At 42.9% G+C, this 27,965-nt stretch overlaps 1 protein-coding gene across 1 annotated transcript in view; it reads right to left on the reverse strand.

The window, feature by feature from the left end:
- LOC118821245 (ephrin type-A receptor 7-like) overlaps nucleotides 1-27,965 on the reverse strand; it is a 224,558-nt gene that overhangs the window by 136,662 nt on the left and 59,931 nt on the right. The window contains exons 2-3 of the mRNA XM_036589775.1: nucleotides 21,984-22,048; nucleotides 12,536-13,205 (exon numbers count right to left, since the gene is read on the reverse strand). Coding sequence (XP_036445668.1) covers nucleotides 12,536-13,205; nucleotides 21,984-22,048 — 735 coding nt within the window. The remainder of the gene's footprint in view (nucleotides 1-12,535; nucleotides 13,206-21,983; nucleotides 22,049-27,965) is intronic.

The raw sequence follows: 27,965 nt of genomic DNA on the forward strand, positions 1-27,965 counted from the left end.
TTAAGTAAATTTACTGACTGTCTAAGTTTTGCGATATGATATTTGCCACTCATATGCACTGAGTAGTAGTGGATCATTCTCAACACTGCGGTAACACTGACGTGGTGGTGCTGTGTTAGTGTGTGTTGTGCTGGTACGAGTGGATCAGAAACAGCAGTGCTGCTGGAGTTTTAAACACAGTGTCCACCCACTGTCCACTCTATTAGACACTCCTACCTTGTCGGTCCACCTTGTAGATGTAAAGTCAGAGACGATAGCTCATCTGCTGCTGCACAGTTTGTGTTGGTCATCCTCTAGTCCTTCATCAGTGGTCACAGGACGCTGCCCACAGGACACTGTTGGCTGGATATTTTTGGTTGGTGGACTATTCTCAGTCCAGCAGTGACACCGAGGTGTTTAAATACTCCTGCAGCACTGCTGTGTCTGATCCACTCAGACCAGCGCAACACACACTAACACACCACCACCACGTCAGTGTTACTGCAGTGCTGAGAATGACCCACCACCCAAATAGTACCTGCTCTGTGAGGGTCCATGGGGGTCCTGACCACTGAAGAACAGGGTAAAAGGGGGCTAACAAAGTATCAGAGAAACAGATGGACTACAGTCTGTAACTGTAGAACTATAGAGTGAAACTATATAGTAAGTGGAGCTGATAAAATAGACAATGAGCGTAGAAACAAGGAGGTGGTCAGAATGTTATGCCTGATCGGTGTATATTAAAAAGAAAGGAGAGGAGAGAGAAACAAAAAATAGTTTAATGTTTTGTTATTTACTTATTCGACTTTTTTATTAGCCTTAGTCAAGGCCAATAACAAAAACCAGGCTGGGGTTTACGATATGGCAAAAAGTATTATATCACGATGCTTCAAGACGACATTTAGTTGTTCAGATATTTAATAAGTTGGTTCAGACAAGATAGGACCTGCAGCATCATGTATAAAAATATTATAAGACTACAATAATACTATAATCCTATACACTACATAAAATACTATAATAAAAATAAACGTTTTTATGCACTAACTCCAGTTAAACAGGCCTAATTATGCAATTATTGTAATTAAACATGTTGATAATGTTCTTTAAGGTTTGATGATATCTGCAACATGCTCAGAAAAGTGTATTGTGACATAATTTATTGCGATAACAATAAAATATTGTCCTATTGCCCATCTGTTAATCAGGGACAGACATAGGATAAACAAAAACAGTGAAAACGGCATCTGTACTCCTCTCTCTCTCTCTCTCTCTCTCTCTCTCAGCACTATCACACCCTTCACTCTCCACCTGCTTCGTCCTTGAATTAAACTTCTCCCTCTTGAAACTCCTGAAAAGGACAAACACAAAGTAACATCACTGCGTGTCCTCCTGTCTGTACCGCTCGACCCATCTATTACAATCAGAATCATCTCCAAACCCACAGCCTCTTACCACACGGCTCAGACTGCATCTCTGCGGCTCTGGGAGTTCGCTGCTCTGGAGGAACCCAGAGGCCACCCCCCTCCTTCAAAAACTCTTCTCTGCTAGAGTGAGCGCTCAGTGGTGTAAATAACCTGACCTGCATTGCTGACTCTGTGCTGGAGCTTCGCCCCTGCACTGCGATCCTTTTTCCTTCAGAAGGAAAATGTATAGGAAAGAGTTCAGGCTTTTGCTCGAAAAGGGCTGCACAATATATTGTAAACTAGCCAGCCAGGCTCACCATGAACTCGGGATGTGAGTGTCTGAGTGTCCATCGTCTGATCTACTTCTGTCAGGGATTTTCCATCACAGATATTCCATCTGCTTTGAGTCTAACTTCCATGTGTTGTGACTGGCTCTGCGTTTCTTTATTTGCAATACATTTGTGAAACGTAGTTTAGGTGTAGTCATTTTGATGTGTTTTCTGCGTTTGCAGTGCGTTTATGAGTTTGCAACGTGTTTTTACTTGTACTATGAATAATCACCCACCATCAAGACATCGATGAAGTCAATTCAATTAAAAAAACTAAAAAAATAAAAAAATAAAAATAAAATGCTGCAATTCGATTTGGCATGGACTGGACAAGCTTCGGAGAATTGCGCAGTTCGGCCAGATTTCGTGGAGCCTTCCCTGGCATCTTACTCGTTGTTCCAGGTCGTCCCACAGATTTTCAAGAGGATTCAAATCTGGGGATTTTGCGGGCCGGTCCAGATGTGTGAACACTCCTGAATGTTCATCATGCCGATCAGTCACATTTGCAGCCCTGTGAACACGAGAACTGTCATCTTTAGGTTCCTCGGTAAGATGATGAGCAAAAGGCAAAACCTGGTTGTCCAGCAGCTCAATGTCGGCACTGTGGTTCAAATTTACTGTCACCTCAGCCAAACGACCCCTTTCCACATAATTAAAACACCCCCAGAACATCACAGAGTCTCCAGCTTAAACCACACCTGCACACAGTCCTCACTGAAGGCTTCCTGAGGTCTATGATGAACACGACGCCGAGCATCTTTCACATACAGGCAGAAACCAGATTCATCTGACGTTTCCAGTCATGAACAGTACAGTTTGTGTGTCTCTTCGTCCACTGTAACTCTATGAGCACAAGTGAGCGAAGACCTCTTTCAGAAATTGGTCGTGAAGGAGCTGCACTGACTTCTAGAAGCAAGTCTTGCCTGGAAGAGAAGCGATTTTAATTCACAAGCCGTGAAACGCGCCGGCGGTCCCCGTCCGTCAGTTTCGTCTTTCGGCCACAATTCTGATGAGAATTTCCTGTAGACTGGGATTCACGCAATGTAACACAGTCCAATTATGTTGTCTAAGTGAAGGGACTGCAGACCTACCACCACAGCGACTCTGTTTCTGTACTCTGAAGGGCACCATCTTTTATGAGAATGTAATAATGCACGGAACAATGTTTTTTTTCAATGGCAACATGTAAACACAGCATTACTGTCAAACCCTATATTATTAGAATGAAGCAGAATTGAGTGGCGCGTCGGCTAATGTTACTGTTCCTCCTCCCTGACATTTAGTGCTGCTTTTAAACCAGGATGAACTTAGACTTACTCAGAGACAGTCTAGCAGTCTGACTTCATCATGGCACATTTAAAGAAACCAGGCCCTACTCAAGCGCGTAAACGGTTTACCATTAAAACGACAATGACATTTCTGAGCCATTCCGTATGCACGCCCACACAGAGCGAGTCCAGCACCATATAATCTCTCCAGACACCATGAACAGCTACTCGCGGCCTGTTCAATACTATTGAGCCGCTCGGTTAAAAAACACACTCACTCACACCGCGCGCGTCGCACTCCTACACAACACACATAAATCATACTCACACTTATCTAGAACCTCTCAACCCCAAGCTTCGCTCACACAAACACATTCCGGTGCGCTCTCGCTGAAGAGCGCGGCCCCGGAGGAGAAAGGTAGACAGATTTGCAGTCTAATTCAACAGTTTAGTGAAGCATTACGGCAGATCAATAGAGCAGGGGCAGAGGGGGAGAGCGCTGCTATCTCTGCATATTCATGTCATTAGCGTTCAATAGAGAAATAATCCACCGAGACTGCGCCTGATGCAGACTGACAGCAACCGAACGCCTCCAGAGCTTTACCCACATACTTCTACACCAGCTTTCTCTCCACTTCAGCCCATCTTCTCTCTCTCCGCCTCACGCACCCCTGCGTTCTCTCTATCTTTCTTGCATGCGGCATTGATCGCCCTTTTGTCCCTCAAGCTTTCTCAGTCTTTCTTTTTGAGCATGTATGACAGTATAATGTAGCGTCGGCATCACTGTGTTGACACTGTTTCAGGATTTGACCTAAAATTGTTGCACTTTTGGAAAAACTTGTTCGTTTTTCCCAATGGAGGCAAACTGGCAGCGTTAAGGCCTATTCAGCCGAAGTGGATTTTTTTGTCTAAACACTCTAAACTTTTCTTTTAAGCGCTGAAACTAAACGATGCTCACACTGGGTACATCCTGTTCTACAAAAAAGACAACACAGGGAGTCCCAGCACCTCTTACAGGAGCTGAAGCTGCATAACGAGCGATTCTGCAGGTATTCCCGTCTGTCAGTGGGGGAATTCGAAACTCTGCTTCTGCTCGTTGAACAAGAGTACATTAACTCTGGTTAAATACAGTCGTTCAACATCACTCACAGCCTTTCGGGTCTCGTCCATCATATACTGTCTTTAATCTCCGCATTCTTTAGTCAGCGTTTGTTTGTCATAAGCTTCTGCGCTCTGCTACCAGCAAGATCAGCTGTTCTGCCGCCATATTGGTACACATTTGTTTGGGCTGCAACCACGACAACGGAGCTCTGATTGGTCAGCCAGATTTTTTGGGGGGGATTTTAACACAATTTTCTACCCAATTTAGTCGTTTCCAATTCCACTCGTTAGTAAGGACCCCCCCAGTCACACGACACTATCAACGCTAAGAGGGAGAAGGCTAACACACGCGCTTGGAGGAAAGCGCCACCCGCCTGCATCGCGCTGAGTGATGGGGGGAGAAGGGAGGGCCATCCTACACACCCAGACAGAGCGAGGCCAATTGTGCTCTCTTGGACTCCCGGCTACGGACGGCTGTAGCATCACCAAGGATCGAACTCACGATCTCCTGATGATAGGGCCAACGCTTGGACGGTTGTGCCACTCGGGAGCGGTCAGCCTGATTTTTAACGCAGAAAGTAGAGCAGGCTCCGATTATAACATTTAAGCAGCGTCGCAGTCCATCAGTTTCGGTGTAAAAACACGGCGTTAATACATGTGTGTTTGTTTTTTGGACTTTTTTTTGGTCCATAAAAATTGGACTTGGTGTGAAAGACAGCGTTAATATGGGTTTCACAGACTGATCAGGGCTTCAGTCTTACTATAAATACTCGACACTCCCTAAAATACATATTCATCAGTTCAGATCTCCAGGTAAGTATTTACTAATGAATATGGTTTCCTACATTACTTACCATAGCAGAAACACTGGAATTATAGCAGGCAGGGTGAGTCCCGTTGTCGGTGTGGGGGGCGATGGCATCATCTATTGGCCGAACCCTATTAAGTTGTGACCTCACTGTCTTTGTGCATCCCCTACATTCTTTCTCTCCCCCCCCCGCCATCATGATTGCCATCTGCCCTTTAATTAATCACATTTCTCCCTCTTACTTTCCCACTGTCTCTCTCTCCTCTCCTCGTTTGCCCTCTTTCTCACATCCTCCCTCCCTCTCACAGCCTTGAAGTCGGAGGACTTGAGCCATCACTCATGTTGGCCTTTGAGTCATTCACATCTCTCCTTCTCTCTCTCTTTCTCACACCATGCACTTTCTCTGGTGTAGTAAGAAGCATCGCTCACAATGACAACTCATCATGACTAAAACATCTGACTCGCGCATGCGGATGGCTGGGACCTTTAAGAAAACGAGCGGTAACTCGGAGCGACAAGACAAACAGCATTTTAAAGCGAGCAGACAAAAGGAATTTCACACCGTCTACTCCTGCGGTTAAGCGACAGGGCCTGAGCGAAATTCGGCTGTGGACAGGGAACTGCCCCCAGGCCGTTTCTCCTCACATGAACTGCCCGGACTGAGAAAAGCTCCTGCAGAGATCCGCTCATTTTCCGTCGCTGTTCACCACCACATCGCTCTAATACGAACACAAACTGCGCTCAGTAATGTCTCAGACATGCAGATATCACACCAGCTTCCAGTGACTGTAACTCTCAGAACAGTCTTAGTTTTAATGATTTAAACCTGTGCTTGCTGACGTTCTGCCCACACTACATAATGTGTCACAGCCACTTGCACAAACAGTTTTAAGAATAAGCAGAGCTGAGCAAAGTGAGAGGCACTTTATCTGTAATTTTTAGAGCACTTGACACCGCCTGGCTTATTCAGCCCATGGATATTTTGCACTAGTGAGTACGAGAGCACAGTCTCTCCATGCTCCTCCACAAAAGTGCTCTTTCATATCTACTGCTGTGAGGCTGGACACGTTATAGAACGCTGGTAAAAATCCAGATTAACCTAATTAACATGCTATTAAACAGTGGTTTAAAACCAGAACCTAAAGCAGAGCATTTCGATAATAGTTTCATTTTTAGCCAACTTGCGAGTGACGAACACAAGTCGATTTTGTAGAACGTGGACTCGAAGCGTAATCGCCACTCTGTTTAGAGGAAACATCACTCAAACACAGTGGAACCTCTGGAGCTGTGTGATAGTTCCACACCAAAGATCTCCATTATCTTCTGAACTGCTGCAGGTTGTGGGAAAAAAGAGGGGTTCGTTAGTAAAGACAATGGTTCTATACAGAACCACGAATAATCAAAGAACCACTAGCATGATTAGAGGGTTATTTGTATGGTGAAAACGTTCTTCAGATTGATGGAGAATGTGTTGCATATGGCTCTATATGGCACCAAAAGGGTTCTTCTATTGTCACGATATCAAGCTCATAACCTTTTTGGTGCTATATACAACAATTTTCAAGAAGGTTCTATATAGAACCATATACAACACACTCTCCATCAATCTGAACGCAGATTGAGAAAAGCTGTAGACATGCACATCACGCAAATGGTTCTTGGAGCGTTCATGGCTCTATACAGAATCACTGGCCTCTTTTCCACTGCAGGGCTGAACGGTTCTGAGCACAGAGGGTAACCGCTCCAGTGGTGTTTCCACATTGACCCGGTTCGACACGGAACGCGTAAAACTGGGCTCAGCCCGTTTTTTGGCATGGTTAGCTAACAGAACCGTTCGGTGGGATGATGTAACAACGTAGCTGTTCGCTGATTGGTTCTATATTTATATCAGTATTGTGGCACCGCCTCCTGCTGCGCTATTTCAAACCCGAAAGCATTTCAAATAAATTTAGTTTGCTCAAATAAATGAAAGTAGTGCACGATTTTAAATCCATCATTCAACAAACATCAAAGCTTTGAACTAAAACCAGTATTTAAATGTTGAACGGCGCTGCCTGACCAGCTAGAAGAGAGTAGCTGGTTAGCGTTAGCTTAGCTAGCATGCTGCCAGCACTGCTCACCACAGAACTCTCACTCGATTCTGACTAAAAAAAGCTTCACTGACACAAATTTATATGATAATGACGTAATGATATGATAGTGGTGTTGAGGTCTGGACTCTGGGGTGGTCAGTCCATCGTTCAGCTTCTTTGTTTGATGTGTCCGTCTCCTTTTCTCAGTGAGGTTCTTCTTGATCAGCTACACATCCTTTCAGACCCACAGCGCTGAGTCGTCTTCTCACAGTGGAAGGATGGACAGAAACACCTGTGGATGTTTTCAGATCTGATCAGCTTGATTTTCTCCTCTCTCTCAGAGATGAAAGCTTTAAGTGCTGTTTAACTGATGGGGGCAGTTTTGGGGTCGACCAGCTCTTCCAGGTGGTTGTTAGGAGACACATTTTCTCTGTAGCTGTTAAGCAGTTTTTGAACTCCAGTTTTGGACACTTTGATGTCCTCCTTCCTCATGCAATGGATCATCTTATATCTGACCTCCTCAGAAACAGCATGGAAAGGTCAGCTCAACTCTGATTCCATGACATTGTGTCCATCTTACACAGTTAATGACTGCAGTGCTGATAATAAAGCGGTCTGACCTTATTCTGCTAATAAAGGTTCTGATCTGCATTAGCTGTCAGGACTACAGAGCGCAGGGTGGAATAATAAAGGGCTGAGAGAATGTGACTGTTTAGTGTAGGAGTGTGAGTTGGGGGGTGGGGGGGGGAGGCAGCAATATGGCCATATGGAGGCAGCTCACCCAGTGGGGGGCAGAGAGAGGAGTGAGGTGACACACTGCCATGTGCGAGTGTGTGTGTGCTACTGATGCTCTCTCTCAGCCTCCGCACGTGTGTGTGTGTGTGTGTGTGTGTGGATTTATAGGTGTCACGTATGTGAAGGTCTGAAATCACTAATACAGATTAGCAAGTGGGATCAGATGTGCTCTCTCTCTCACACTTTCTGTCCTTCTCTCCTTGTCCTCTCTCTCTCTCTCTCTCTCTCTCTCTCTCTCTCTCTCTCATTTTCTCTTCTCTGTGTCTTCTCTCTCTCTCTCTCTCTCTCTCTCTATCACCTGTAGAAGTGATATTACTGCAGTCCTGTTCATTTAACCTGTCTGAACAGGGCTTTTCTCTTTTTCTCCTCTCTCTCCTTCTCTCTATCTCTCTCTCCTGTCTCTCACCTCATGTCTCTTCATTTTGTTCTCTCTATTTCTCTCTCACACTGACTCCCTCTCCCTACATCCTCTCTCTATTTCTCTCTCTTCCCATGTCTTTCTCTTTATCTCTTGGTCTCTCTGTCCCCACCTCTTTTCTCTCTCTTTTCCCATCACTCATTCTTTCCTCACCTCTCTCTTCCTTTCTTGCTCTCTGTTTTCTCCCTCACTCACTTTCCACTGTCTTATTCACTTACTCTCTCTTTTTCTCTTTGTCCTCTCTCTCTCTCTCCCTCTCTCTGTATTGTTTAGCTCCTACTGGCTGAAGGACAATGAATCCGGATGAAACTGAAATCAGCTGTCAGGCGTACAATAGAGCAGCATAATGGTCTTCAGCCAGAAGACAATGTGAGTCTGCTGCCCACGGCTGACTGTACATCCCGACTGCATACAACTCCCACAATGCACTGCACAATCCGTGGGATTCGTCCTGCACATGCAAATATACCTACAACTCCCACGATGCACTGCACAGTGTAAGCTGTGAAAGATCAGCATGGACAACAACTCCCAGAGAGTGAGAAAGAGGAAGGAGAGAAAGGAGGGCGAGGCAGAGAAAGAGGAGAGAAGACAAAAAAGAGTAAGATGAAAAGTGAAAGAGAGAGAGAGAAGAGAGGGAAAGAGAAAGAGAAGGAAAGAGGAAGAGAAGGAAAGAGAAAGAGGAAAGAAAGACAAAAAAAAGAGTAAGATGAAAAAGAGAAAGAGAGAGAGAAGAGAAGGAAAGAGAAAGAGAAGAGAGGGAAAGAGAAAGAGAAGGAAAGAGAAAGAGAAGGAAAGAGAAAGAGGAAAGAAAAACAAAAAAAAGAGTAAGATGAAAAAGAGAGAGAGAGAAGAGAAGGAAAGAGGAAGAGAAGGAAAGAGAAAGAGGAAAGAAAGACAAAAAAAAGAGTAAGATGAAAAAGAGAAAGAGAAAGAGAAGAGAGGGAAAGAGAAAGAGAAGAGAAGGAAAGAGAAAGAGAAGGAAAGAGAAAGAGAGAGAGAAGGAAAGCGAAAGAGAAAGAAGGAAAGAGAAAGAGAAGGAAAGAGAAGAGAAGGAAAGAGAAAGAGAAAGAGAAGGAAAGAGAAAGAGAAAGAGAAGGAAAGAGAAAGAGAAGGAAAGAGAAAGAGAAGAGAAGGAAAGAGAAAGAGAAGAGAGGGAAAGAGAAAAGAGAGAAGGAAAGAGAAAGAGAAGAAAGAGAAAGAGGAGAGAAAGACAAAAAAGAGTAAGATGAAAAAGAGTAAGATGAAAAAGAGAAAGAGAAGGAAAGAGAAAGAGAAGAGAAGGAAAGAGAGAGAAGAGAAGGAAAGAGAAAGAGAAGGAAAGAGAAAGAGAAAAGAAGGAAAGGGAAAGAGAAGAGAAGGAAAGGGAAAGAGAAGAGAAGGAAAGAGAAAGAGAAGGAAAGAGAAAGAGAGAGAGAAGGAAAGCGAAAGAGAAAGAAGGAAAGAGAAAGAGAAGGAAAGAGAAGAGAAGGAAAGAGAAAGAGAAAGAGAAGGAAAGAGAAGGAAAGGGAAAGAGAAGAGAAGGAAAGAGAAAGAGAAGAGAAGGAAAGAGAAAGAGAAGAGAAGGAAAGAGAAAGAGAAGGAAAGAGAAAGAGAAGAGAAGGAAAGAGAAAGAGAAGAGAGGGAAAGAGAAAGAGAAGAGAAGGAAAGAGAAAGAGAAGGAAAGAGAAAGAGGAGAGAAAGACAAAAAAGAGTAAGATGAAAAAGAGTAAGATGAAAAAGAGAAAGAGAGGGAGAAAGATAGAGGAGAGAGATACAAAGAGAGGGAGGGAGGAGTAGGAAAGAGAGAAAGAGTAAGGAAAAAAAGAAAAAGAAAGAAAGAGATGACAAACAAAGAGAGGAGGGGGGGCACTGGAGTCGGTCACAGGCCATTTCACAGCCAGTTCACAGGCACTGCTGAGTCACACCAGCACGACCACAGCGTCAGTCACTGATGTCACTGATGTCACTGATGTCACTAAACAGCGTCAGAGAGATAAAAAGTCCATCACAATATCAGTTTATCAAAATAGTCTTTGGCACTTATGAGAAAAGATTTTGACTGACCGGTTAGTTGCGCGTTGGCGAGCGGTGTAGACGAGTGTTCACAGATAGAGGAGTGGGGGTGCTGATCGAGCCCCTTTCTGTCGTCATTACGAACCAAACGGATCCTAATACACAGCGCAAGATCAATCATCAGATTCATTTGCTTGTGGGGGTCCGAAGCACAACCTACGCTACAAAATGTTCTTCCACACATTGCCTGCAATTACACACTTCCGCCAGAGAGGTCTCCAAATCCCCAAGTCTTACACAGTGTAGCTTTAAAAACAGTACAGTAGGTTTCAAACCATTTTTAAACATGTTCACGTGAGCATTTATTATTTTTACAGATTATTTTCCCCATTTGTCCTGAAACCGGCCGTTAAAATCTGTGAAAAAGTGTATTTAAACAGCACCCACACAATCTTAATCTCCATTTTAAACTATGTGCATCTCACAACTTGATGTGCTTTAGCCAGTCGTGCCCTGAGGAACGCCCACTGTTTTACTTTGATACTTTATCTTGTTATACTTTGATACTGACCAATTTTAATGTAGGCTTTTTATGCACTTTCATGCTTATTTGTTTTTTTGTTTTTTTTTTACTTTTGATTTAAATAGCCTGGAGCTTTACTTCCAAACACTTTTCAGAGTTATTTTCCACGTTTATGTTGGCTGGGTTGGAAATAAACACCGGCAGATGTACGATTAGTTACAGAAGTGTTATTATTGAGTTCAAGCAAGACAGCTCACTAACTTTAGCTGTGCTGCACCAGCGCAATAATAAGCACGTTGCTAGCTGGATCTGGCAGGGCGGCAGCGCTGCTATAGAAGAGCGGTGCTTCGCTTCTATGACACTGTTTGTCCTTGTCATGTTATAATGAGCACTGATTCTACCCACTCACAGTTATTTCCACAGCTCTCTGCCTGCACACTTCCTTTTTACATAAAATCAGGTCATAACCCCGGGTTCCTACTCCCCTGCACCAGTCTAAATGATATAACTGCAACGAAATGTCTGCACGATGTATTATGTAATAGACGGTGCATCATTTGGGGAACGGCTAGTCAATACTGGGTGTAGGTAACGCACAGGATACAGCTGGTGTAGGGGCGTGTTGTGCATTTTACAGGCCGCCGTTTTAACTCTAACTTCATCAAGCTGCCAGCAATTCAGATTTCACTACACTGAGTCAGGATAGAACACAAATGTGTGATTTACATTCCTGTTTCTGTCCAAAAGGTCGTTTGTAACACAAGCCATAATACAGAAAACATGGAGAGGCTTTTTCTGTAATTCTGCTTCTAAACTCTGGAACTCAATTCATCTTTTATTAGACAGTCAAGCCCACAGCTCACTTCTAAATGGGACCTTTTATACTTTGCTGTCTTTCCCCCTTTTCCCTCTACTGTGTTGTAGCGTTTTGTGCACGTAAACGTTCTGCAGAGTCCCAAAGCTCAGCGTTCCCTCCAGAGGGAGAGACTCTCTCCCACAGAACCCACTTTTCTCAGCTGCCTGAAACGCCTCGTTGGAATCCCAGCCGTTTTCCTTTGTTACAGGATGACTCAGTCTCGTAACACAGTCCTTACTGCCCGCCTACCGGCGAGCTCCGCCCCCTCACACAGCGCACAGCGGCTACTGGAGGAGGAAGAATGTGTTCAGTGCTGTAGCGTGTGGAGAGACGCTGACGTGGACAAATTGGCAGATTAGTCGTCGTGTTTCCTAGCTGTTTGATTATTAGCTAGTTAGTAGCACACAGGACAAAAATGTAGAATTATCTACACAGTTGATGAATATGCCAACATCATGCAGCTATGCCCTGTAAATGTTAGAGCACCACATTAAAAGTTAGAAGCTTTAATAAGCCTCGATGTCTCAATGAACATATTACTGTTTTCTTTCATTCACGCTTATTCACCTCCACTCAGCACACACAATTCAAATCTAACGACTGTGGAAAACTACTGTAGTCCTAAATAGTCCTAAAAATTGATGATACTTTTTTAAAATAATTGCGATTTGGCGATTCTGTAATAATTTACAGCCCTATTAGTAGTAAACACAAAAAAATTGGGCACATTCTCATCAACCTGCATCCTGTAGCAAGAGAATTTTTCTTTTTGCATATTCAGCTGATGTAGGAACGTAGTACAAGCACTAAATGTCAACAGCGCCGCCGTTTTCCTTTTAGGTTTAAATCAGATCTAGGCCTGGAAGTCAATGCAGCCGTACAGCAGAATGTTGGACACGTTTTCTGATTCTAAATTATATTTTCTTTACACTCCAAGTATGTTAAAACAGCACTGCCCCTCACTGGGGTCTGTACACCGTCCTACCTTCACAGCTGCTGTGTCCCTCCTCGTATCCGGCGCTGCAGCTGCACTTCCCGATGGGCACCAGCCACTCGCCCTCTGCGCTGCAGTGCATCCTGGGAGGCGAGTCCGTGTCCACCTCAGAGTTATTCACGCACGTCCCCCGGACCTCCACCAGGGTGGCGAACGCTGCCTCGGCCACAGTGTCGGGGAACACGGCCAGGTTCTGCACGGTGGACAGGCAGCGCTTGTAGTAGACGCGGACGGACACGATGGCCACGCACGCGCCCACGTCCTGGAAGGCCAGGTGGAAGCCCTTGCGGTTGAGGTGTCCGATCTCGCGCACCTCTGTGTTCAGCTTCATCTTCCTCTCGCCCAGGTCGCCCTGCGTGAAGCTCTCGTCGGCGGCGATGGTGTCGATCTTGCTGTAGCGGTCCTCGCGGGCCACACGGCCCAGGTCCCAGTCCGACTCAGCATAGAGCAGGTTGAAGGTCTCCTTACAGCTGCCGGCCACTCCGGGGATGCTGTTGCAGTCCCTCAGCGTGAACTGCAGTTCGATGAAGATGCGCTGACCGCCCTGCCGCCATATCCAGCCCGTCTGCAGCCAGTTGTTCTGACTGGGCTCCATCACGTTGCACACCTGGTAGGTGCGAATGGGCTTGTATTTCTCGTCCACACCGCTAATCTCCTCCCACTGCACAGACAAAGAAAAACATGAATCATTCTGAAGACAAACCCGGACCTTTTTGGATTTGTGTGCTGCTGTAACAGAACAAGGTTAAAACCCCATTCAAGGAATTCCAGAGCAGCATAACACTAACTGTGCGTGGACACCGCCAGCGACTAAAGCAACAAGGTAGTCGAAAGTCATTCATTTTAAATGAGAGCCAACGACGCTCAGTGGCAAACAAAGGCACAGCTGTGGGCAACGCGAAGTGAGTGATCTGAGCGACGTGAAGTAATTCAACATCACGCAAGCGAGGAGCACTGACCTTGGTACCCGCTGAAGACGTATATTTATATACTGATGACCATAACAGTGAAGCTTTAATGAAGTGCTAGCATAGCGTAGCCTCATTGTGAATGAACTCTTCTTGCATTGAAGTCCATGTAGTTACTGAGTAATAAACCTTTGTATTAATAAGCCTGGGATTTTAAGGTGTTAACAGATACTGAAAGACGTTTAAAATCTACGTTTCGGAGACAGATGTAGCGAGCTCAAGTGTTAATGTGAGGAAATTTCTGGAGTATAAATTGAAAAAAATAATGCTGAGAAGTGAAATATTATGAATTTGTTTTCTTAATTTTGTCATTTACTTTTAAAGATTTTTGCCTCATGTGATGTGAGGTAATAAATGCAGCCTGCGCAGGCTGAGCGCTGGGTTATACTGGCTTTTTCCCAGTTTTCTCCCAATTTAGTCGTATCCAATTCCACTCACTAGTTAGGACCGCATATTTTTAAACTGCCACTTAGGCTACGTTCACACAGCAGGTAAAAGTGGCCCACACAGATGTGTGTCTGTGTGTCAGTGGAACAGATAAACACACTGAATCTGACATTTTCAATTCCGATTAGAGACGCTTTCATATGTGGTACTGAAATCCGATGCGTATCCGATCTGCGGCAATGCGACTCTCTGAACAGCCAGATCGGAATTCATGCGACTTTTATGTCAGTCCAACTCGACATTCGTCATAATTTTGCGCTGCTGAGACTCAAACATTTAGGCTGATGTTTCTGTACCAAAGAATTAGAAGAGACTTATCCCAGCCGCTCCGTGTCCCGAACGCAGCCGGAGGAACCCTTTTTACAGCGAACTTGAACACACTGTGGGTGATGAGTCCAGCTGTCAACAACTGCAACTTCATAACCGCTCCTGTGATGCTGGCGAAGACGAAACTGAACCCTCCGGGAGCGACAGGCGTTCACTGGCCATCATGACTGTTCACCTCTGGACAAGCCACGTAAAGCACTGTTCTTTTGCGCATGTGAGTCGGTTTAGGAGCTGATCTGTTCAAACTGATGTCGTATACGGATCATATTTAAAAGACAATGTGAACAGCCAAACAACAACAAAAAAAAAATCAGACTTGGGCCACTTTTACCTGCTGTGTAAACGTAGCCTAAGACGTCATTACACAGCTGAACGCGCTTGGGGGAAACGCTAACCGCCAGTTCTGTTACGTCAGCTAACAGACGCCTGTGCTGGCTAGCATCACTCTGAGTGATGGGGGTGACAAGCGGTCATCCTGCTCACCCAGTGAGAACGAGGACAACTGTGCTCTCATGCTTTTAAAATGTAGTTTGCATGATCCAATCCAATCAGGCTTGCTATCTCCCTCCTCTCCCACCAGTGACCAGCTGAAGGCTGCCCATGCAACGCGGAGCAATTTTTTGCAGTACTGATGTCACAGATGGCTTTTATACTGTGAGCTGTGATCATTCTGACCAACATCAGATGTTCCAGATGAGTGTCTCTGTGGGGCTTTACTCTGATAAGCTGCACCCAGAGGCCTAGTTTTGATCAATGACTGGTTTCCAAGAAATGTAGGAAATACAAGACCCTCAATGGGGTTAAATGGTGCTAAATTTCTGTTCTTTTTTCCTACTGATTGAATTCTGGTCAAAATAATACAGGCCAACCTTTAATCTGTACATCAAATGTTCACCAATGTCTTTGATACATTACAAGATGCAATATGTAGTGATATAATCGCAATGTTATTTTATCCATGTATCCCTACTAGAAATGAATTTTTTATTACTGACTCATGTTTCATGTTTTTTTTTATTTAGTTTTTTATTGGAATAGCAAAAAATGGTACATATGAGTGATATGTTTTCTCAGCTTGTGCTTTTCTATCTTTAATTTTTAGGAAAAGTCATAGAACAAAAGCTAAAATGAAGCCTGGTTAGGAGATGGAGGATATAATAATCCATTATGTATGTGTTATACCCTGAATCAAAGCTGCATATTCAATCCATTTCACTCAGTACTTGTAGAATTTTTCTGCCTGTAGATTTAGGGGAAGTGTCATTTTATGTAGTTTTATTATCTGTGCCAGTTGTTGAAAACTCAGCCAGCAGCTGCCAAAGCAGCATGACACCCACTAAAAGGATTAGTCTACAAACAGCTCTACAGTGATTTTTGTGGGGGTGATGTCATTATCCAGAACCCTTTGTTGTTGCAATAATAAAAAATGGATCTTGACTTCTGACTGGGTCGAGAAGCTCAGCTGAAATTCATTTCCTCAGAAAGAGTCACACTGGAACTAAACTCCAGCCTGGAAACATCATATTCATTAAGACATCATGATCTTGTGTTTTATTGCTCAAGTCTAGTTCTGGATTAAGCCTAGTCCTCCCCTAACAGTGACTTTCTAGGCTTAAACCTTCACAGATTATATTTTAATTTATTTGTATTTGTAGGCCAGGAAACTGGCACTAACTGCTCTCCATAATAAATGCTCCAATTTGTCCAAGCACAGATACACTGTAGTTAACAGTATTTGAAGATCTGGAAGCAGGATTAAGACGGCTTACTTGTCCCACTATAAGCCAGCATCAAACATTTGCATGAATATCCAGAGAAGTTCGACTGTGTGACAAAATGGTCTGCATGTCTTTAATACAATGCACCAACATTTCTGCAAGTTACTCATTTAATTCCACCAAATTTCCAAAATTTCTGAATAATCCAGTTCTTGATATGTAAACAGACTCTTTCAGAATGTTTTGATGTCAAGTGATCCATTACAGACTCTCAGAGTCTTTCTCTACATATTTCTTTACAGTGGTGGTGATAGGAACCAGGGGTCGCCATGACTACAACACAAATATAGACATTTTATTTACTATCCAGAACCACCAGTGAACCTACACGAGTCCTCTGAGTTTATATGGGATGTTGATGATGGGAAACAGTGGAAAATCTGAAATAATAAGTTTTCTTTAGGATCTACTTCCACGAGTTATTCACCCAGAAATATAACCCAGCTGTACATATGGTCTGATTTGGTATATTACAGTATAATACTGTGCCCATACTGTGCAGCCCGAACGTCTGCCTTATTTATAATTTACATGATTTATATATAGTGGAATATATCGCAAAAGCCTAAAACACTGCAATGTGACTGTTTGCCCCAGTATTGCTCATCCCCATCAAACTCTACCCTCTTAAAAAGGATGATTCTTCAAGGGTTCTTTAGTAAAGACATCTTTCAAAGTTTGTTCTTAAGTGTGTTCTGGAGAAAGGTCCTAAGCAAAAAGTCTACGACAGATCCATGACGTGTTCTTAAAGCGCAGAACTGTTCTCACCTTTGTGCTCTTGAGTGTGTGTAGATTCTGTTCTTACCCAAGAACCAATCCCAGATAAGAGAACACTGGCGAATGTCAAACTGCATAAGTGGGTTTTAAGACGTTTCTTCTTAAGAACAGTTGGTGAATGAGGCCCAAAGGTTCTATACAGACCCATGAACACTCAAAGAACCATTTGCATCCTTAAATGGCTCTTTGCATGGTGAAATGGTTCTTCAGAAGGTGAGCCTTTTTGAAAGTGGTTCTATATAGCACCAAAAAGGGTTCTTCTATTGTATACAAGCTTGACAGCGTAACAAAAGCAGAACCCTTTTGGTGCTATACAGGACCATATACAACACATTCTCCATCCGTCTGAAGAACTAAAGAACCATTTAAGCATGAGTCTTTGAGTGTTCATAGTTCTATATAGAAGCACCGTCTTTACTAAAGAACCCTTGAAGACTATTTTAAGAGTGTTTGAAAAGTCTGGGGTGACATAATTAATCACATCCTGTATCGTGATTCCTGTAACTGAATGTAAAGTATCAGAACAGCCCTATTAAATCCCAGTCCTGCTCTCCATCCCGAATGTATAAAGACTAATCTATCGCTCCGTGCTTTCTATTCAGGATCCAGTCATAAATGAGCTCCTTGTGCTAGAAGGAATATAATGAGCCTCACTTGTCAAAGGCTCCCCTAACATTTCCTCAATTAATTACAGAGTAAGTGTGATGCATGTTTCAATGGGAATTAAGCCGTATGAATCCGGGCCTGAGTCAGGCTGAGACGCTCGATGCACAGACGTTGGGGGGAACTGGGGGGGTCGTTTGTGAGTTTTATGTTCGCCTGCTTGTGTAAGTGTGTGTGTGAGGGTGTGTACGTGTGTTTGAGCCGTTCCTGTTTGTGTTGGCGTGATCACACAGCTGCAGTGGACGGCGTGGAGGGAGCTGAGGATTTAATCACTGTCATGTCCAGAATTAACAAGCTAAACAAATAACAGCTTGCTGTGCGGCTGCACCACATGGCCAGCTTTTCCGCCAAGTACAGGTACAGCACGTAGCAGGGAAGGCAATTCAGTCATCATATTTGAATGTGTAAGGCACTGTTTGATAACTGTTAGAATAAAACCTTCAGAAAAAAAGCCTCTTAACCCCACTCAGTATTTTACTACTACCGTACCACATTAAACCCACAACCAGACCACAAACACACAGCAGGGGAAACACTCCGTAACACTTTACTGTAGGGTTCGGGCTACATGACACCTACACCACTGTCCAAAGAAAAACATGACTGTCCAAGACTATGACTGGTCAAGACTATGACTTCAAGACTTTGACTTTTCAGGACTGTAACTGTCCGAGACGACGACTCTTCAAGACTATGACTTTTCAGGACTATAACTGTCCGAGACTACGACTTTTCAGGGCTATAACTGTCCAAGACTACGACTTTTCAGGACTATAACTGTCCAAGACTACGACTGTTCAAGACTATGACTTTTCAGGGCTATAACTGTCCAAGACTACAACTTTTCAGGGCTATAACTGTCCGAGACGACGACTCTTCAAGACTATGACTTTTCAGGACTATAACTGTCCGAGACTACGACTGTTCAAGACTATGACTTTTCAGGACTACAACTGTCCGAGACTACGACTGTTCAAGATTACGACTGTGTAAGACTATGACAGCCCAAGACCATGACTAGTTAAGACCAAGACCACATGAGAGCGAGACAGAGTTAAAATTGAGACTAAACAAACTCTCGTCGTTATCTAGTGCAACATCTCCATTTTTTCCAGTTTTACCATTTCTACATCACCTGAGTTCAGCAGCTGCCCTTTACATTGTGTGAACATTTCATGAGGAAAGGACCAACAGAAACGCTCCAAAATTGCTTGGAATAAAATCTTTTACGTTCACTTGCATTGAAAGTAAACAATGTTTTTACCTCTCCTATAAAGTCACTAATTTACTTAGATACTTGCTTTTCTTTGGACAACAATGACAAGCTTATGACAACTTATGTAACCCTACATAAAATTCATAAATGCTTATTCCAATTTGCTATAAAGGATTCAAACGGCTTAATTCCCATTGAAACATGCATCACACTTACTCTGTAATTAATTGAGGAAATGTTAGGGGAGCCTTTGACAAGTGAGGCTCACTATATTCCTTCTAGCACAAGGAGCTCATTTATGACTGGATCCTGAATAGAAAGCACGGAGCGATAGATTAGTCTTTATACATTCGGGATGGAGAGCAGGACTGGGATTTAATAGGGCTGTTCCGATACTTTACATTCAGTTACAGGAATCACGATACAGGATGTGATTAATTATGTCACCCCAGACTTTTCAAACACTCTTAAAATAGTCTTCAAGGGTTCTTTAGTAAAGACGGTGCTTCTATATAGAACCATGAACCACGAAAGTTAGCTGAAGTAGTCTTTATGACAAATGACGCCTACTGGAATCACCATTTTTATACATTTCTAAACATTTCTGCAGGGTTATGTCAGCTGTTATGACAAGCTTATGTAGGTGTAATGTAGCCTTATGAACAGAACCCTACAGTAAAATGTTACCAAACTGTCTATAATTGGTGTAAATTAGTGGTGCACAATCAGAATGGGCAGATTTTTGGTCCGAACATGCAGCCGCCAGTCAGTTAGTTTATTATTTTGATTTTGGCAGATTTGCGGTTTTACAGTGCTGTGAATAAGTATTTGCCCCTCACCCGATTTCTTCTACTTGTTTCAGATCATCCAACTACTTTTAATATAAGATTAAGACAACATGAGCAAACACAAAATGCAGCTTTTAAACAATCACTCCATTTACTGAAGGTAAAGATTTATTCAAACCCTGTATCACCCATGTGAAAAAGTAACTGCCCTCTAAATATGATAATAACTGGTTGTGCTGCCCTCTGCAGCAGCGAGTGCAAACAGTTCGATAAGCTGCGATGATTCTTTTACATCACTGTGGAGGAATTCTGTCCCACTCTTCTTTACAGAACTGCTTTAATTCAGCTACATTGGAGGGTTTTCGAGCCTGGACTGTCTGTTTAACGTCCTGCTACAGCATCTCAGTAGGAATCAAGTCAGGACTTTGACTGAGCCACTCCAAAGCCTTAATTCTGTTTCTTCTGAGCCATTCAGAGTTGGACTTGCTTGTGTGCTTCAGATTATTGTCCTGCTGCATAACTTTACTGCACTTGAGCTTTAGGTCACGAACTGACAGGCAGACATTCTCCTTCAGGATTTTAGCCCCAGACCATCACACTACCACCACCATGTTTTACTTTTGGTACGATGTTCTTATGGTGGAATGCGGTGTTAGCTTTGTGCCAGATGTAACGGGACCCATGTCTTCCAGAAAGTTCCACCTTTGACTCATCAGTCCACAGAATATTATCCCAAAAGTCCAGGGGGTCTTCTCTATAAACTGGGAGGGGGGTAAATACCTTTTTCACAGCACCATAGGTGATTAATATGCAGCCGTATTGTGTCTGAATGCTGCTGGTTTACCTGCACCAAAATGTTGTAACATGAAGCCAGCAGTATGTGTCAACCTGAAACAACATTTCAAAGCAAAGTTTTCTGGCCAAAGCGATCTTCACTGCCTGCTGAACAGAACTCATCACAGCATCGTTCTTTCTGAGACGTCCGCCAGACTGTGGCTGATCCACAACACGAGAGAGTCTAGCGGTGCCGAGACGTACGGAGTTCTTTTTAAGCATACTAATGACAGCGTGTTCAGCAGTAGTTCTATTTCAATTTGTTCTTTCGTCGTCTGAAGTGACTGCCGGCTTAATTACGTGTGACTCATTGTGCCAGTCACCTCTTACTTTTAATGTAGCACTTACATTTGACTCATGGTATATAAATAGGCAATTCATTTTTAACGTAAGGTTTTAAATGTCTACTTGGCTGATTTAAGAGTAAATAATGTTCTTTATTTTGACTTTAGCTGACAGAAAGCACTGGAAATGGGGTGGTGTGGTTCATGGGTTCTTTTAGAACACACTGTGTGGGCTTAAGTTAAAGGGGAACTCCACCGATTTTGTAAAATGACTTAATCATTTAATGGTTTAGATGTCAACAAAATCACTCAGAGTGGTTCGGTGTGAAACGCGCTTTTCTAGAGAAATGTATCGAGTCAGAATTGTTCACCATTACAGTGCTAGGAACCAGACGTCTGATTCGTTTAATGGCTCTGAAAGCTACATCCTGTTAAGTTATTACACAAAACGGTTACGAATGCATGGCTTGATACCTGAGACACTGTTTCGTGATAGTATAAGGCTTCACTCCAGCTATTTTACCACTATCATATAAAACATACAAGACACGTGAGTTCACTGGTCATTTTGGAAAGCAGACAAAATGGTGATATTTGTAATAGACGTACAGACGCCTGGTTCCTAGAACTACAATGGTGAACAATTTCGACTAAATTTCTCTAGAAAGGCGCATTTCACACCAAACTACTCTGAATGATTTTGTTTACATCTAAACCATTAAATGATTAATTAATTTTGCTAAATCGATGGAGTTCCCCTTAAAAAAAGGATTATAAAAGTTAAACAACCAGCCATCAGCAAATATGGCTTTAAAGAAATTGGAAAAGCCTTAAAAATGCCTCACTGGTGCACCCCTAGTAGGGCTTATCGTGAGTACCTATAGACACTGATCAACTGCATATTATATTTCAAAGAGAGCAAATCTAGTATCATTTAACTGGATTTAGTGCCAAATATTAAATAAAAATCATTGCATTCACAGTTTTTGATAGTATTTTTTAAAATGTAGCTCTGCTGGCTCTTTTTCTCTATTCCAACTGATCAGAGGTCTGAAAAAGTATCGTGACATATTGTGTATTGCGAAGATTTCTTGAAGTATCGTGATATGTTTTCGCCATATCGCCCAGCTCTACACCCTAGTCTTAATCTGTCTTTATGATGCATGCAGTTCTTCAGTGTTCTAGAAGTACTGAACATACCCATCGTGGGTGGAATATACCGTGATAATGACACCCTATCATTATATTGCCCACTCCTAAATGTCAGAGTTAGAGAGAGGAAGAATAACAGATGCTGAACCAATAACACAACAGCAATTTGCAGTGTACACAACACAACAGTGAAAAAGAGACTCACTCCATTTGAAGGGAAGGAGGTCCAGCCCAGCTCTGCCTGGGATTCTTTAGAATTCAGTAAGACCACTGAAACACAAAGAGACATCAACATTAATCTCAACATCACTGACACAATATCAGAACAAATCATCCTAAAAAGAACATTTATTTATTTAACTGTGGTGTCGGGACTTAACGTTAGCATAGCGAGCAGCTACAGACCCAAACAGAGCTGCACACCACAGTACAGGTTTGATTCTGACCCACTGCTGCTCTGATGACACAAGTGTAGATGATAAACACCAACATCTGAGAGTAAAAGTGGAGGAACAGAAATCAAAGCTGGTCTGTGGTGCTCAAAACTGCATTGTTTTGGCTAGGCTAACGATAGCTTAGTTAGCAGGGCAACCGTTCTACACACCACAGCACAGATCTGGTTCCAGCTAACTGAAGCTAAAACCCATTTAGAGGATATCAGAACACAGAGCTGAGTGACCAGTGTTATACAGTGACACACACAGTATATAAATTGGACCCGGTCATCCCGTTGTTTACAGTGGTGACCAGCTGAGGTCAGTCACGTCGCTTCATGATCGACTTCTCTTGCGGTGGACGGCGGGGACGCGCGAGACTGCGCAGGCGCATTAATGACACAAATCTAAAGCCTGCAGTGTTTGTAGGAGCTAACCAGCAACATTCTGTGAACATGTTGAAGGAACATAAATCACAACCATTCAGAACGACACAGGACACTTTCACCACATTATGAATTTAGTTACTACATGCTCAAGCATTAGTAGTTTGTGTAAAAATATACGGTTGAATTAGAGATGAGAAGAAGAGAAAGAACAAAGCTAAACAGTCTCAATTAAACATGTTATAATACTGATTATAAAATAAACAAACCTGTCTGTCCTTTCAGCGGTCGCCCGACTTCACTCTCAGATTTTAACAAACTTGTGTCAGTGCTTTCGTTAGCCAGAATCGAACGAGTTCTGTGGTTAGCTAACGCTAACTGGCTCCTCTGTCCTGTTACTGTTTAACATTTATCAGTTGTCCAGCAGGCGGTTTGACATTTATTGAATGATGGCTTGAAAATCGTATTCACTTATCTGGTAACCATATAAAGTGAACCACTTTTTTATTCTGAAATAACTAGACGAAACAGGAAAAACTGTTGTGTCCCCAGCAGCTCAGCTTTTAGGTTTTTTTTTGTTTGTTTGTTATTTGTTTTTGTTTTTTCAAACACAAATACCACCATATGCCATAAACCCAGGTGAAATGTCAGGAAGATATGAAAAAACAGATACCGAGCCTAACAGACAGTCCGCTCTCTGTAGAAGAGGACAGGGCTGTAATGGCTCAAGTGTGGCTTTATTTTTGGACGGAAATCAGCCTGAAATGAAGGGAAGTGAATGGAGAGCTTCTTCCAGACGGTCCTCTCGTGCCTGAGCAGCTCACTTCCAGGGACACGCTTTGGAAGGCTAAAGCTGGGGGCCTGGAGTGGAGCTCTTAGCCGTTGCCGAGCTGTTATCATGCTTAGCTCCTCTGAGATTTTTCCTGCCTCTTATTTTCCCCTCTTCACATCAGTGTGGAATGTGTTAATATAGGTTTGGATCACACCAGCATAACTTTAAAATACTGCGGTACACTGAATCACCACTGTACCTCCCAGCCCTATCTGCACTGCATACTGATTCAAAGTCACACTGAAGTTCCAAAAAGTTGGCGTTCTGACGTTCACACTTCAACACGTTCGGCTGTAGGGCTTAAGAAACTATGAGTCAATAAAACCGAACTGTCGCATCCCTACAAATCGGTCATTTTCTTACTGAATCCAATGACAGCAAAAGATGTAGCGAGGCAGGATTTCCTGTCTTCTTCCTCTGTATGACAACCAGGCCGGCTCTGCTCAGCTCCTCAGTGAAACTGTACTAAATACAGACGTCACTGCAGAATTCATGACAAATGGCTCATTGAGAGCAGGAAGGAAGCAGCTGCCGGGCTCCGTGTTTGACGGCGTTAGAAAAACAGAGCAGAAAAAGGTGCTGACAGGCTCCTATAAGGGCACTCAGCTAGTAGATACAGATAGAAGACTTTAGCAAAAGGCAAAAACATGCAGGCAGTTTCTCCGAGTGAAAGCTATATGTGGAGTAATTTGTGATCTCTGGGAAAAAGAACGCAGTTTAATTATTGCGTGACAAATGTGCGGGTCAATTAGTTTGACACTTTCTCGTTGGGAGCGCGTTCACAAGGACACGTGTCACTTTGAGTATCAAAACCAACCGAGCGCTAATATAATACTAAGCTCACTTAGAGGAAAATAAATATCGCAGCACTTCATAAAGGTAGAATAGGAGAGCAGAGCCTCAAACAAGGCTATTCATACCTGATTCCTGAATTAAACCCAGTCCGAGAGGCTCAATCAGCACCTTGGACAGCGCGCCGCCATGAGAAACATCAGGGCCTCGGATAAGGCTACCGCTGAAAAGGGCAATGTTTCAGCACCGCGGATGAGGACACCACACTGGCCACATAAGTCCCTTGGACAGCTCCCTGACCGCGGGCTGAGATCAGCACCTTGGACAGCAGCTCCGGAGTTATTTTAGGCCTGAGCTTCTATGAAGACTCATATTCAAAATCTCTTGCCAGCCACTTTTACAGCTTCAGTGTTAATTTAACCTAAAGTATTACTCGGATGAAATTAGCTGCCAACGAGGAGATGAGGTAACGCAAGGGCTTCCGAAATGTTAAGGAATTTGGACGGGATAAGAAATCTCAGTATAAACGACAGAGATGGGAGTAGCTACTCAATTTACGTACTGCTTTCACTCCGGATAATAGCATTTCATTTCATGTTAATGCACTTAATGCAGAGTGTCATTAGCTGGAACATTCACAGCCAACAAGGCAGGGCAAGTTTATTTATATAGCACCTTTCAAACACAACTGTCATTCAAAGCACTTTACAAATGAGAAAATTCAGAGTCAGAGTTCTTTAAAAAAAGGAAAGTAAGTACAAACAGAAAAACATTATTAAAACAGCATTAAAAACATTATTAAAGCATGATTAAAAACAAATTTAAAAGAGGAAATCATTAAATTAAAAATCAAATTAGAAATTAAATTAGGATAGTTAAATAATCGAATTAAAAACTAAAATGTTGGATCAGGATTGAAAAAATTTTACAGTCAACTTCTCTGCATAAAATTAACCGTTCTAATGGAAAGTTGTGATGGGGAAGTACAAATTGGCTTTATTTTAGCCAAAGAGAACAATGAGCTTCCATACTTAAACTTCTTTTCCAAAGAATATGATGCTGTTTCTACCAACACGGCGATTCACACAGGGCTTACACCACCTCCTCATGTAAAAATAACAGCTTTAAGCACTACTGGGACCTACCAGAGGACGTCTGTAAGGATTAGGGATGTACTGATACTGATACAGTGCTCATTTACTCGTGATTAACCTCATTAAAGGCACCGATACCAACATCTGACACCGTCTGATACTGTGTGACGTAAGCTGAGTGAACAAACGACTCAAGCTGGCAGTGAAGTACGATCTGCTCACACAGAAGTGTTTCTGCTGCCGTGGCGAACACAAAGTGGATGGTTTTGGCCCCTTTTTAAACCACTTCTCTAATACAGGAGGAGACACGTGGGCCAACAAAACGAAGGCGAAAAAGTCGATGTCTGCTACTAAAGCTGCTTTGCGACAACACCTGTTACCATTAACCATGCAAAAGGATCTTTAAGTGTTCATGGTTCTTTATAGAACCATTTTCTTTAACGACAAGCAGGGCGAAAACAATCTATGGAGGGCCTTTACGTTCTGGTTATTGTAAAGGCATTTTAATAGGCATTTTAGATATAAAGGTTCTGTCTAACAAGCAGTTGCTTCATTAGCACTCATGCTTTTCCCCCCTCCAACATTGGCCACTGTGTGAATTTAGGCCTGTACATCATGGCTGTTAACCATGTCACCAATGCAACAGCCCACAGACAGATCAGCCTCAGGTCTCTGAGTAAAATCACGCCTTAGCTCCTGTTTATCAGACGAAATGGGCCGTTTTAAAAGGCCTCTGGAGAAACAGACTCGGAGGATAAGGCATCAGGTGGTAAAGTTTATGAGACATTAATCAATTCATCTAGATTAATTACAGTTTTGTAGCAAATTAGGGACCACTTTAGTGTAAAGAACCATCAAAAAACTCCCAGATGAAAAAGCGTATCTATTGATAGCATTCCGACGATGTCACGTTCGCGCTGCCACCAATTTGGCAGCAACATCAAGTTGCACTCAGCAGTGCTGTGGCTGTAATGAGATAAAGCCACAACTGATCCAGCAACGGCAGATAAAACGTTTTGTTGGATCACTTTTTAAATCTCATTTAAAAACATATTAATTGATATATTTGAGTGTTTTGATTTGATTGTATTTGTTGTTTTTGGTTTGTTGCTGTTATGATAACAAATGAAAGCTGAAATCTAAACGGCAGAGATTTCCAGCTGTGTTACTTGTGCCGTGTCCCAAACTGCACACTGGCTCACTAAATAGTGCATTTTTGATTAGAAGTGCACTCATTAGTGCAGTGGGTGAAGTACAGAAGTGTGTGGTTTGGGACGCGGCGTTAGATCAGCCAGTGAGACGCGATCAACAGCTGTTCTGCTGTGCTGCTCGTTAGCTGCTCATTAAACACCTCCAAGAGAAAGAGGGTTTGATGATTAAAGAGCTTTTATTGAGGTAAATTAATGTGTTTATTGAGTTGATGTTCGTATTCGCCAACTTCTGTAATTCGTTCCACGTTTAAGGCGCCTCAGAGTGACTGCAGCTCCATTTAAGATGGAACAGAAAACTGAAATGAGAATCTGGTGAATAAGCAGCTTCATCTTTATTTCTGTGTATGAGTTTATTTTTTAAGAGCTTTGGCAGTTTTGGTGCCTCCTTTATTAGTTTTTATAAAATCTCTCTGGAATGTTCTGAACTCTGGAGATGTGCAAGTTAAACAGATCCACCGATCAGCTGATCCTCTTGTAGTGTTTTTTTTTTTTGGAGATGCATTTTCTGGAGCGTCTACATATCTGTTCATGTGTTTGTGGTCGTTCTGGTCTGTGTTGTTGGTGTTTATCCTCCTGCAGGGCTGAATCTGCAGTAACAGTGATGAGACGAGCTCCAGCAGAGCACAGGGTTACAGCTCACCCACCAACATGGAGACGTGGTCTTAATTATTATTATTATTATTATTATTATTATTACTATTATTATTATTATAGCTATGTGGGTAAATCAACCATCGTGAGAATCACAGGTAAAACAAAGAGAGTTAATACCACCCACAACCCGATTTAACCATTTACTACAGTTATATTCCACACAATCACCCGAACGTCTAAACTAAGAACACAGTCACACTGTATGTACATAAACGTAACGGGGCGAGTGTGAACAGTATACCAGTATATCACAATAAACAAAAGACAGCAGCTAAAGATTACAGAAATAAATATAGAAATGAGACAAAAAAAGAAGTTACTTTAAAAAATCTGCCCCTAAGAACCGAAATGCTCAAAGTGTTGTAGATAAACCAGCGAGAAACACTGCAAAGATACAAGACTGACAACCGTCATCACTAAATCAAACACCCATCATATGGTGCAGAAGACATCTGCCTCTGATGCTGGACTAATTATACTGACAAAGGCCCGGGTTCTGCCGTCACATTCCGGCTGAGCGTCGGCGCTGGTAATGCTGGGCCGTCAGAGCTGCTTGTTTCTCTGCGGCTCAGACTTCTGCTGTCGAATGTGCAGCCGAGTGAGACCGACCAAATGCCACCGATGTTCACCGAAGTGACTGTTTCAGGATTCACTCCACACAGTTGCAACTGTTTGCCGTCTGGTTCTGCAGAGTCGGCTCCAACGTTCTATGGGTGAAGGGCGTTTAATGACAAACATGGGAGCCAATGGGAACTTTTTGGGGGTCTCATTTCTTTTCATGCCT

This window comes from Colossoma macropomum, unplaced genomic scaffold (genome assembly GCF_904425465.1).
Source record: "Colossoma macropomum unplaced genomic scaffold, Colossoma_macropomum, whole genome shotgun sequence".
Taxonomy (NCBI): Eukaryota; Metazoa; Chordata; class Actinopteri; order Characiformes; family Serrasalmidae; genus Colossoma; species Colossoma macropomum.